Source organism: Mesoplodon mirus, assembly GCF_964341445.2.
Source record: "Mesoplodon mirus genome assembly, chromosome: 10".
NCBI classification, from domain to species: Eukaryota; Metazoa; Chordata; class Mammalia; order Artiodactyla; family Ziphiidae; genus Mesoplodon; species Mesoplodon mirus.
This window is the reverse complement of record NC_138986.1, coordinates 28,180,076-28,193,411: the sequence shown is the minus strand read 5'-3', so window position 1 is coordinate 28,193,411 and position 13,336 is coordinate 28,180,076. Positions and strand designations below refer to the sequence as shown.

The window sequence follows — 13,336 nt, the reverse complement described above, 5'->3', positions numbered from 1 at the left end:
TTTAACAGGATATGCAAGAAACAGAGTAAACATGAATATTAGCAGGACAGAGGAGTTTTATTTTTCATTTACACTATTCTTTATTATTTGGGTTTTTAAAACTATATTACTTTTACCTAGAGAAATGGAAATAAAAACAAAAATAAACAAATGGGACCTAATGAAACTTAAAAGCTTTCGCACAGCAAAGGACACCATAAACAAGATGAAAAGACAACCCTTAGAATGGGAGAAAATACTTGCAAATCAAGCCACTGACAAAGGATTAATCTTCAAAATTTACAAGCAGCTCATGCAGCTCAATATCAAAAAAACAAACAACCCAATCCAAAAATGGGCAGAAGACCTAATAGACATTCCTCCAAAGAAGATATACAGATTGCCAACAAACACATGAAAGAATGCTCAACATCACTAATCATTAGAGAAATGCAAATCAAAACTACAATGAGGTACCACCTCACACCAGTAAGAATGGCCATCATCAAAAAATCTACAAACACTAAATGCTGGAGAGGGTGTGGAGAAAAGGGAACCCTCTTGCACTGTTGGTGGGAATGTAAACTGATAAAGCCACTATGGAGAATAGTATGGAGGTTCCTTAAAAAACTCAAAATAGAACTACCATACGACCCAGCAATCCCACTCCTGGGCATATACCCTGAGAAAACCATAATTCAAAAAGAGTCATGTACCACAACGTTCATTGCAGCTCTATTTACAATAGCCAGGACATGGAAGCAATCTAAGTGTCCATCGACAGATGAATGGATAAAGAAGATGTGGCACATATATACAATGGAATATTACTCAGCCATAAAAAGAAACGAAATTGAGTGATTTGTAGTGAGGTGGATGGACCTAGAGACTGTCATACAGAGTGAAGTAAGTCAGAAAGAGAAAAACAAATACCGTATACTAATGCATATATATGGAATCAAAAAAAAGGTTCTGAAGAACCTAGGGGCAGGACAGGAATAAAGACGCAGATGTAGAGAATGGACTTGAGGACACGGGGAGGGAGAAGGGTAAGTTGGGACGAAGTGAGAGAGTGGCATGGACATATATACACTACCAAATGTAAAACAGATAGCTAGTGGGAAGCAGCCGCATAGCACAGGGAGATCAGCTCGGTGCTTTGTGACCACCTAGAGGGGTGGGATAAGGAGGGTGGGAGGGAAATGCAAGAGGGAGGAGATATGGGGATATGTGTATATGTATAGCTGATTCACTTTGTTACAAAGCAGAAACTAACACACCATTGTAAAGCAATTATACTCCAATGAAGGAAAAAAAAGTATATTACTTTTATAGTATAAATCCTCAAATTAACTAAAATTTTTATACAAGGAACTTTAATGACAAATTTCCTCCCCAAATTAATGAATGCTACAGATTAATGCTTAGGCTATCAAAAATAAAGAGCCTAAAAAAGAAATGGCCCATGATACAAACACAAATAAACTAAGACTGTCAGCACTTCTTTTTTTCCAAACCTTCTGAGTTTCTTTCCTCCCTGATAGCAGCAATATTCTTCCTTTTATGAGATGCAAATTTACAGCACACTGTGATAAAAATGTTCTGGAATGAGCTTGAGGAAAACGTTCTCCTATACCCCTGTGGTACAGGTTAATTTGTCTGGGGATTCTCTAGCCAACTGTGGAGAGTAACGAACAAGGCCCGTCCCCTCGTCTTGCGGTGGAGAAGCCAAATGCTGCCACCACCCACTAACACTTCAGTGACCCAGACGAAATGTTAGAAGGTACCTGGTACATTTAGCGACAGAACAGGTGAGTTCCACTTGGAGGAACTTCGAAGATTCAGCAGCTGCCAAAGGGTATAATTTTACTTCTTATTCTATAGTTTGAATAGAAATAATTTAAAAAAGAAAAAATCAACTACTGAGGAGGTTTCTTTCCTTTTTTTCCTTAAGAAGTATAGACAATACAATTCTAAAGACTTCCACATGAAGAAAGGGTACAATGAAACAAACATAAAACAGGGATGTAAAAAAGCAAAACGTGGCTGGCTGTGCAGGTAACAGCTGTCTACCTGTGTTGCTGACTAGGTGGTAGAGGAAAAAGGGCACCGGCCTGAGAGCATGGAGGCCGAGCTCCAACCAGGAGGGTCATTCTGAACAAACCCCTTATAACCTTCCTGGATCTACCCTGATTTCCTCATCTACAACGTGAAGGAGTTGACTAGAATCACCAGGGTTGATCTCTAAGGTTCCTTCCATGTCATCAATTCTATAATTCTACGAACTTAGGACCCCCCCCCCCCACGCCCCAATTCTAGTCACTTATCACAGATCACTTTTCATGCCCTTCTTTTCTAAAAAAAAAAACTTATATATGAAAATAAAAATAAAACTTGCACATGAAATTAAACATCTGATAGAATTTGTGGTAGGTTTATAAGGCAGGATCTTGATAAAAATCAAACCATAACATATTCTGATAAAGAAACTAAACTGAAGAAATACAACTATGCCAGGTGCTAAGGAAGCCCAGTTACACATTTCTCAAGGGTGGCTGTTTGTGTCATGACTCAGTGTACCCAAGGCATTTTGGTTACCTGGGATGACATTAACGTTTCCCAGGGACTTCTTACGTACGTGTAGGTCATTCTTTACACTTTCTCCCACAGGGAAGTAAAACACTGTCTAACTATACATGTGGTACATTCCACATGTAAAGTTAAATACATATATGTAAGATTCTGTTTTAACACATGGATTCAGATAAAGCAGATCAAATCATGTTCTTCAACAAAAGAAATCCTTGCATCTTAAAACTTAAAGCCTTATTCGAGCTCCATCTTCTCCATGAGAACTTTTCTACTTCCTTCCCTAAATGTATTCTTATCCTCTGCAACTTCCTTGCTTCACCTATTTTATGTTTTTAAATGTTTTACTTGCATATCTACAAGTTCTTTGAGATCTGTTAGAATTAGGGTTTGGGCAGCAGTGGGATAGCCTGAAGCAGACCTCAAGGGTCAAGTTGGATATCTGAAGAATTGTCTGTTGGGATATGAATATAAAGGTCTATTTCAAGCATGGAGATCAGTCTGTGAGAAGAAAAGGTACAGAGAATTAAAAAATCGATTACAGTCTAAACTAAGACTGTGACTCAGTGAGTTCTGCTAAGTAGAGCAGTGGCACAGGCAGTGAGAACTGGGGAGTCTTAGAAGCAGGTAAGAGGTTTCCATCCATAGGAACACAGGCATGTCAGGAAGAAGCAGCCAGAAAGACACTGACAGAGTTCCTTGTATCTCCTCTGGCTGAGGCAGAATGAGCTCAAGGCTGTTGGACAGGAATGTACAAAGGTGGGGGGTAGGTAACCCTAATTTCAAAGGTCAGCATGATGCAGAGTTGGGAATACCAGTAAGCCTCTACAAGTAAAGGTTGTGTCTTTCATAGCATCTCACACAGTTCCTGACATAGACTACAAATCCTGTTAGCTGTCACAATGACTCTATGCCGATGTTATAAATGCTTTCATTGCATTATATGTCTTTAGGTTACATTTATATTAGCATCTTCCTAAATTCTTAAATCTGGTGAATTCCAAACAATGGATACTAATACACATGCGACATTTGCCCACAGCCAAATTTCATGCCAGTTCTTTCAACTGTATCCCTTGTAGTCCCATACTGTTATAGGCAACCATCACCATGAATCCTTGCTGGATTTGAAACTGGAGTTTTACCAAGAATTGTTTTTGTTTCAGTTCTTTGCAGCATAAGCTGTTCATTCACACATAACCCAACCGTGAACCACGGGGGCTGGAATTAATACTGGCCTCCTCTTAGCTCTCTGCTGCTGATTTTAGGCTATTATACTTTAAAAGCGCTCCTCCTTGGCTGCCTTGACATTGGCTATAACACCCTCTATTTATCTTTGCAGCTGTTACCTTTGGACCTTGTGGTCGCGCTAACACAATGGTTCTCAATGCTGGCTGTACATTACAATCACCTGGAAAGCTTCTGCAATCTACCCATGCCAAGGTCCCATGCCAACTCACCTAAATCAATTTGTGGGTGTGGAGACAGGCATTTATTTATTTATTTTTAAAAATTTCTCATGTGACTTCAGTGTGAAGCCAAGGTTGACACATCTGCTCTAATGCAAGAATTAAGAACTTCAGCTCCTGGTTCACCTGTGTCCTCTTCATCCCAACTCTTGCAACCATCCTCGAATTTTAATGTTCAAGAGAACAACCTGCCCGATACTCTGGGTCCTCATTCCTTGACCAGCTCAATTCTAATAACACGTCCTTTGATTTCACTCCAGCTCTTATACACAACTCTGTGGATTGACCATAACTTTGGGTTGCTTGACATCTGATACATAATATTAAATAAGCAAAAGAATTTCTGGCTTTACAGAATTTTTTTTTTTGGAACCAAGCAAATAAACCACTTTATTTTTAGCTAGTGGGAGAAAAACCTGGAATTACAGGCGAGCCCCCATTGCAGCAGTTCACACCATCGTGAAAAGTTGGCTTACAAAGTCCTTTAATGAATTCCTGCCTTCTTGATCTGCACAGTACATCGGTATCTTCTCCATAGATGGGAAGGTAATCATGGCTCCCCTTCTCCAAAAAACTAGGTTTAAGTTAATGGTATGACTTAAGGAGCTCAAGCCCATCGAGCTGTATCTGCCTTTACAGGCCGTAGCTCCAGTTTGTTAACTGCTTTCCTGTTTGACACTTTCCTGCTGCCACTGGGGCGTGGGTGGCTTGCTGCAAGCTTGCAGAGAACCCTGCTCTCTAAGTCTGCCAGTCTTCTCCCAATTGCATGTCCTTTCTGGTCCGGGTGACCCTCCATGGTGTGTCACTCCAGTGACTTGTCTGACCAGTGTTACTGAGCCTCTTATCCTCTTCTTCCCCATCACCCCCCCACAACAGCTCCAGTTATGCATCCGACTAAATCTGCCTTCTCCACTGCTAGGCCCTAGATGCTAAGTGCTACTGAGGAAAAACTCAACTGCACATTCAATCCAGAATGACGTCACCTGGATTTTTATGGCATCCAAATAGCAGCTCCCAGAACGACTAAGGAATCTCCTTATATGTCCCCCATGAGCCCCTGCTCCTGCTGTCCTTACAGGTATTCTAACAGTCACTACTCTTCTTCCTATCTCACTCCTATGACCCTCATATTTGAAGTGGACCTTCCTTTCAGTTTTGGAGAACATGAAGATATCCTCAATTTCGAGACTTCCACGCTATCAACTTAACTGCATCCTCTTCCACATTTACCTGTCTCAGTGTGTGTGTGTGGGTGATGCTCTATGCTCAACACAGCCAGACAATCCAATCCTTCACTGAGGGGGCTGTCCTGGGCATTCTAGGATGTTTAGCAACACCTGTGACCTCTACCCATTAGATGCCAGTAGTACCCCTCTCCTTGCAGATATTTGCAAAAATTTCTCCAGGCATTGTCAAATGTCTCCTGCATGACAAAATCACCCTCAGTGGAGAACCACTGCTCTAAGCCAAGACTAATCTATCAACCTGTCTTCCCAATAAAAACCTCCTGCTTTCTCTAAGATCCATGTGTGCTTTCTTTATCTACCTTCAACCTGAACCTGTCCTACTGGCTTTGACTCCTTAGGGTATCATTTTATGTCATTCCAATATTTAAAAAGTCATTCCTGGAACCAGGTCCCCCTCCAGCCACTGCTTGACTTTTATTTTTTTTCTTCCCTTCAAGTGAAGAGGCTCTGGGAATGACTTCCACGAGTTCACTTGCTGAGGCCCATTCTACTCTTCAATCCTCCTCATACTAGTATGAATCCATGACACTAGCACAAAGGTGTCAGGATCCTCCTGATGTCCACATGACGAGACCCTAACTCACTGCCTGTTCCTGACACTCCTGTCTGTACCCTCCGTGAACCTCTATTTTCCCCTGGCTTCCAGGTCACTTCTTTCCCTCTCCTTTGATTACTCTTTCTTAATCTTCTTCCCTTCACCTGAGTGTCCCTTAGATACTGAATACCAGTAAGTGTTCAACTGGGATTCTGTCCTTGGCCGCCTCCTCTCAGAACTCTTTCTCCTGTGCTATCTCCTTCATTACAAGCTTCAACTTTCCTGATATAATACAATGGATACGTTAACTCCTCCCATTTTATTCTGAAGCCCTATGTTCTCTCAAATTCCAATCCTGAATTTCTGGCCCCCTAGTGAATATTTCTACCTGGGAGCCCTACAGACACCACTAACAAATCAAGATATCTAAAACAACTCATCACATCCTACTCCCACCATTCCCTGTCTCTATCTCCCCAAATCTTCCTTGCTCTTTTATTATTTCTGTGGTACCATATCCATGCAGTTGTATAATAAAGTCAGGGCCCTTAGCACAAGCCTAGATTCCAGCTTCACTAATCGCACCCAATCAATCACAAAATCCTGTCCGTTTTACCTTATGACCCCTATCCTCCATATCTGCACTAGTTCAGGCTTTTGTATTCTATTTCAATGGATTCCTAACCAATTTCCCTGCCTCAGGTCTCAGCTACCTCTAACTCAACCACCGTGCTACCACTAGAATGGTATTTTCATCCTGTAAATCTGTACATGTCACTCCCCGGGTTACCTTCTCCGGGGATCCCCTCTCTCTGAAGGCTACAGTCTAAGCATCTGAGCAGAGCACACTAGGCTTGGCTCCTGTATTTCTCTTATCCTTCTTTCCATCAGACCCCATGGTCCCCAAACACAACCATCCTATACCACACCTTACTCAAGTTATTCCCTTTGCTAGAATGTTTTTTCCTATGATCATCTACCTAACACATACTTTTTCATCCTATAAGCCTCAGCTCAAGTCTGACCTCCTCTGGGAACTCTTCCTGGACTCCCTGGTGAAGATTTAGAGTGTTTCTTCCTGTGTGTGTCCAAAGCATCACGCACAGATCTTCATGACAGTTCCTACCATAGTCTGCTGGAATCACCTGCTTGTAGGAGTCTCACCTACCAGCCTGTAGGCTACTCAAGGGCAGGTGCATTGACTACTCAGTCTTGTTTCGGTGAGGACTAATAGCGTGCTTAGCATGGAAGTAAGCACTCAACAAATATAGAATGAATGGCAGGATGATACATGACAGGTTCAAAAAACTCTATCACGACATGGTATTTGTTAAATATATATCTATATCTATATCTATCTATCTATCTATCTATCTATATATATATATATATATGTATATACCTGCTAGTTCATGGAGTCAAAAAGAACTGAAGTTATTCAGTCTAAGGCAAGAGCTAATGTCACATAATAAAATAAGTTAAATAAGGTAATATATATGGTGGTACAGTGCTTATAAAGTTTTATAAACTTTACTACCAAAGCACTACCAACATCAGAATTCTGCCTGATATCCTTGAGGGAGCTGATGGCACAGGGTGAAAAAACATGACATTTCTCTGGCTAATAATAGATCCGTATTTATTTTAACCTGAAAGCATTTAAAATTCCTAGCAAGAGGAATGGTCTAGGAAGACAGGACATCTTTAGTCTATGAGCCCCAGTCATTGTTAGCATAAATGTGGACCCCTCAGGTGGGGCTGAGGACAGTGTCAGTATCAGAGTTACAGAAACGTGGAGAGTGGAAATAGCGTCACACTTAAAGTCACAAGTTCTACTTCGGGTTCTCGTCCCATCACTTGGGCTGTGACTTGGGGTTTATTTTAATCTCTCTGAGCCTCCTCAGTTTCCTTATCTGGAAAATGGCTATAATAATATTTGCCTTATATATTTCAAAGTGTTGGTGTCAATATTAGAAGAAATAATAATGTAAACAATGAAGGATATAAACATGAAAAGTAAAGTAATATTTCATCCAGAGAGAGTGAAAATCAAAGTACATGGAATACATAGTCTTGCAAACATTTACCTTTTGTGGAGCTGAAAAAGCTTTTTCCATTTTGGCTTTTTCCTTAGGGGTTAAAGGAGGGGATCGCTCCTTTACCTCTGGAGGCTGTTCTCGATAGAGTGCTGGAATTGAACAAAGAATTCATGCAATCAAATCGAGGAGCACCGTTCCACGGGGCAAAACAACAATGGGGGGCAGACAGAAAACTAAACACACTGATATTCACACTTCCTTGGTGTAACAATAAGCTACCCAGAGCTTATTGTTAAGGTGATTTGTAGTCTTACACATTCCTTATCCAAAGAACACAACTTATGATTGGCAAGTTTTGATCAGCAGGATTTCAGAAATGCAGAAAGTGTCATTTTCACTTACTATGTATGTGGTCATGCAGATGCTTATTTTATCTTAATACACATTTACCAAGAACCTGCTATATGCAGGGTCATCAGCTAGGTACCGCTGGAGGAGATTCGAAGATGACCAAAGACAGTCTTTGCTCTCAAGGAGCTTACAATCTGGTCAGAGACAGATATGTTCACAATTAACTGTAATATAAAACAGACTGTGACATTATTCTGAAGAGAGATAATAACAAAGACAAGTTCTGATGTGGGGATAGCAAATGCTTAACGGAAAAAGTGGTAGGTGTGTCAGACTGAAAAACAGGGAGGATTTTGCCAGGCGGAGGGGTGGATAAAGGATAATTTGTGAAGATGGTATGAAACAAGTAAGCACAGGGCTGGGACTATACATGACACAGGATCCACTCAGTGTTGGATCTAAGATTCTTATGAGATTATAATCTGTATAATCTACTTAATCTACACTGGTGTTGAATCTAAAAAGTTATGTGGGAATTTTAAAGGGCTAAAAAGGAAATCTGTTTTGGTTAAATGACTTAGGCAACTCTGAATTAAGAGAAAGTGATAAAATACACCTGATCAAAATTCTAAAATTATGAGCTACATTAATGGGCTTTGTGTGGGGGCAGATTTTATCATTGGGTTTCTTTACCTATTACTGGAAATGTTAGATGTGATTAAGGGAATTGAACAAGTTTTCCTTTCCAGTGGCTTAAGATACAAAGGGAATATCCTTTGTGATAACAGGGTACCAATGTCTTCTATTGTGTCATTCTCTTAAAGGACATGGCTTTCAACTGAACAGTTGATAGAGATTATGTATGTATGTATGTATAGTATGTACACACACACACACACACACACACACACACATATACACACACACAGTCCCTTAGATCATTTGCTTTGCATATCTGGCTTCAGATAAAGATAAAGGACAATTTCTCCTACCATTTTCAGAGTGGAATGTGCTGCTGACAGTCATTTTTTCTCTAATGTTAAAACTGGGAAGGTGAGTTTTTGTTAAATTCAGGTAAAAAGTAGGATAAAAGGAGAGGAAAAGAAACCCTGATGAACTGAGAATTCGACCGTATTCTCAGGTTTTCTGAAAAATTTTTGTTTGTTCTGGCTTTTGCAAAAGCTTTTTCAACAAGCAGTGACTGATGCCAAAAGAAACCATCAATTATTCGGGGGTACAATAAGGAGTTAGGGCAACTGAAGGATGGCCACCGCCTGAGACACGGAACTGATTTCTGTACTCAGCCACCAACGATGGTCACTGCAGTATGCTTCAGAAGTCCCACTTTGGCTCTTATGGAAGAAAACCAAATTTTATGGAATCTTTAATCCCCTGCGGATCAAACATCTACAGCCTCTCAATATTTGCAAGCCTAAGAGGTAATTTCTGCAAACTAACTAGATTCTAAAGTTAGCACATAACACCATGTTGCCTGGAAATACACAATCTTTTTATACTGTCAAGTTTCCACTTGTATCTGAAAGAAACAACAGATTGTAATATCTAGTTAAAATGACAGATAAACTCCAGAGTGACTAAGACTGTGCAGGCAGCTCTTGATTTAAAAACAGAAGCTACCGCTGCAGAACTCCAGCTGCTGGTCCTGAGAGAAGCCGTCACTGGTGGGGGGAGGGAAGCAGCCTGGATATCTGAGGTGACCTGGAAGTGAGAAGTGCTGAGTTTACGGGACATGACTGGGAATTAACCTGTCCCCAAATTTCTTCCTTCCGCACTGCCTTAACGTTTCTCCAGTCTGCACCCTCCTTTAAACATAAAACTATACCTCAGATAGAGTTTAAGAGCTATTAGTCATTTACTGCTCAGAGAATAAAACCATGGCACAGAGGAAATTAAGAATTCTGTTATGAGAGAGAAAGAAGTGGGTAATTTTCGAGACACTTAGGGTTTTGGAGGGGAGGAGTCTGCTGAAAGCGGCAGATACTCTGGGGAAGGAGCTGCAGTGAGATCTAGAGCTCTTGGGGAGGGAGCCCTGGGAAGGGCCGGGTGCAGACCTGGAAGGTGGCCCAAGAGAAATAATTTTATCTGGGCCTGGCCCAGCACCCAGGATTCATGGAAGAAATTCTCTCTCCTTTTCTTCATCTCTTTTCCCTTCAAAGTTCAGAACTTAGGTTAGAAACCAGTCGTATTTTTGTTCAACCATAGTTTGGGTTGAATGGGGTTTCAGAGACTAGCCTGAAAACCAATTACTACTTACAATAATTACTTTGCAGAAACAAAAGACGTAACAATAAACATTCAAAACGTAGTGTGTTCTCAAGGCTGCCTCTACTATATTTTTAAATTGGAACTACACGATTTTAGTGTTTCTGGAAGAAAGCTTAGAGATGATGGAGCTCAGCTCCCTCGTCCCATGGGAGGAAACGGAGGCATATCAGTATTAGTTGTCAAGCTAGGATTGGCAGTCAGTTCTCCTGACGGCTGGGCATCGTGCTTTTCCTACCACACACCAAGTTAACGGCTGATGGGAAGCGTTCTTCTGAAGAACTCCTCCCCTTTCTTCAGTCTTTGAACTCTTTTATTTTCAAACCCTCTGTGTTCGTTCTATTTTCTCCTCTCAAGGCCTGGAAGCAGATCTACAGCTTTCAGAAACTCAGATTTAGAATTTCTTCTCGACCTCCTTTCTTTTTCCTTTCACAAATGAGGGCTTAATTTACTTGAGAATGGAACAATCTATTGCAGTTTTCTTTGAGCAGGTACCAGCTAGGCCTGGGGATACAAGGTAGAAAGAATGGGAGTTGGGAGCTAGAGGTTCTTAGGTGCCTGTCAACTGAGGAGTCTCTGTGGCAAGAGGAGAGGTGACGTCAGTGTGTGAGCATCGGGTGGCGGGGAAAAGGGGCTGAAGAAGGGTGGTAGCTAGATGGGCAGGTCCCCTGGGATGGGAAGTCCATGAAGTAGATATTCCAATCTCAGAATGTAATAGCTCTTGAGTGTACTAGTACCCCCCTCCCCTTTTATTTTTTTGCAACATGAGAATGAAGAGCAATACCCATCGGTAAATGTATGCAAAAGTAACAAGACAGCAAGTTAAAGCGCAGAAGATGATAAAATCTTGGACTATCAGTTATACCATATTAGTAAACCAGGAAGGGAGCATAAAACTTACTTTCACTAGCCACATGATTAGCTGGAAAATAACCTTCCTGTCCCTTTCCTCTGCTGCCATACCACCAGTCTTCATTATCTTTGAAAAACACTCGGATAATGTCTCCGCGATGGATGGTTAGTTCATCTGATCGATTCGCTGTGTAGTCATAAAGGGCCACTACCTAAGAGAGAGATAAGACCACCACAGCTTTATCACAACTGTACCACAGAGAAAACCCCCAACATTCACTTCCTCTTGCAGAAGAGCAGCTGAAACCAAAGCAGTACTTTGGTGAGTCTGAGGCTGTCTCAAGGTTTGCTAATGGGATCAGGGGTGGTGGGAACACAGCAGGAGAAGCAAGATAAAAGACTGTGGGATTGAGAAATGGTTAAGATCATTCAATACACTAAGATTAGCTTCAAAATAGCAGATGTTAAGTTTTTTTAAAGTAAATTACTTGTGAGGCAAATAAAAAAAAAGTTCACACATCATTCACTTTCTTAAAATTGTTTCATTCTACCTTTGGTCCCATGCCCTGTGCGAAGCAGACGCATCTGAAAAAACAAAAAAATTCTCCAGAACGTCGACACTTTTACAAAAAGGAAAAATTCAATGGAACAACCAGTTCACATAATTTCATTGTGATCACTTGGGTTTATTGTTAATGTCTCTTTTTGAGATGTATTTCTATACAAATACCATTTTGGGGGTGTTTTATATGAATAATCTAAATCTTCCCCTACCTTTAAAAATACCTTCATAAGCTTATACAAATTTAAGAGGAAAAACCCTTCTATGAGAATCCTCTTTCTCTGTTTTGTTACAGTAGTCACTACATATTTTTTTTCTTTTGAAAAACCAAATTCAAAATGAATGGCTGCACAGGAATCTACAAATCCCTTACAGCAGTTACAAGAAGGAAGCAGACCTCAACCCATTTTAGACGTGACGCAGTGTATAAAGTAGGACATAATACATACACTAAAGAATAAACTACTTCTACTTTTTTTCCTATGTAAATGGAATTTGAAAATTTACAGGTTATACAACTACATACGTAATGGAAAATTATCATTGCAGACCTCTGCATTTAGGCTGAGTACTGATTTATTCACTTAACAAGTATTTACTGAAATCCTAATGTACCTGGTACTGTGTTAGGGACTGAACATACAGTGATAAACAGGCTAATTTCTAGAAGGGGTACCTTGCTTAGGCTTTGCAGGTGAATGAAGGATAATCAGGAAATAGCCAGCCGAAGAGATGGAAAGTGTGTCTCAGGCAGACTGCACCCCATGTGTGAGAGTCCAGGGAAGAGAAATCCCAAATAGCTCAATATGGTGGGAGCCTGGCATTAGAGGTTAAGAGTCTAGATAGAAGGTGGGAGAGGCTGAGGCTTCAAGAGTCAGTAGGAGCCAGATCACACACGCTGAAAGGTTCAGACTCAGAATATGGGTAACGGGAAGCAAGGAATTCCATAACAGTTCTCAAAACTCTTTGTGGTGCCTTGAAATTAATTTAAAATCTTTATTAACACATTAACCAGAAGACTTTAATGGATAAATATGGAATTAACTGCTGTCACTATACAATGTAAGGGCAGTAATGATAATTTAATTTAAGTGGTAAAAATACAATTCTTACTGCACTGCTTAGCACAGTCCCTAGTTTACAACATGCTATGCAGGACGTTGTTTAAAATTTACAAATCTTTTGTAACTCTCAGTATATTGATGCCAACTCACTTATGTAAAAGTGGAACTTTTAACTTTCCCCCTGCATTCTTCCTTCTCCAAACCTCTTCTCCTGTATTCTCCTGCATGGCACTAACACAGAACAGGAAAGCCAATAAAAATGTTCTGAGTGCCTGCCATGTTCTGGGTCCCTGGCTAGTTGCTTATGTGAGTTATCTTACTCAACCTTTGTGACAATCCTGTGAGGGCAAAAATTCTTATTTCAAT

At 40.6% G+C, this 13,336-nt stretch overlaps 1 protein-coding gene across 1 annotated transcript in view; it reads right to left on the bottom strand.

Moving 5' to 3' along the window:
* Nucleotides 1–13,336, bottom strand: part of AHI1 (Abelson helper integration site 1) — a 202,686-nt gene that overhangs the window by 43,951 nt on the left and 145,399 nt on the right. Inside the window, exons 24-25 of the mRNA XM_082634082.1 lie at nt 11,394–11,556; nt 7,907–8,007 (exon numbers count right to left, since the gene is read on the bottom strand). Coding sequence (XP_082490208.1) covers nt 7,907–8,007; nt 11,394–11,556 — 264 coding nt within the window. The remainder of the gene's footprint in view (nt 1–7,906; nt 8,008–11,393; nt 11,557–13,336) is intronic.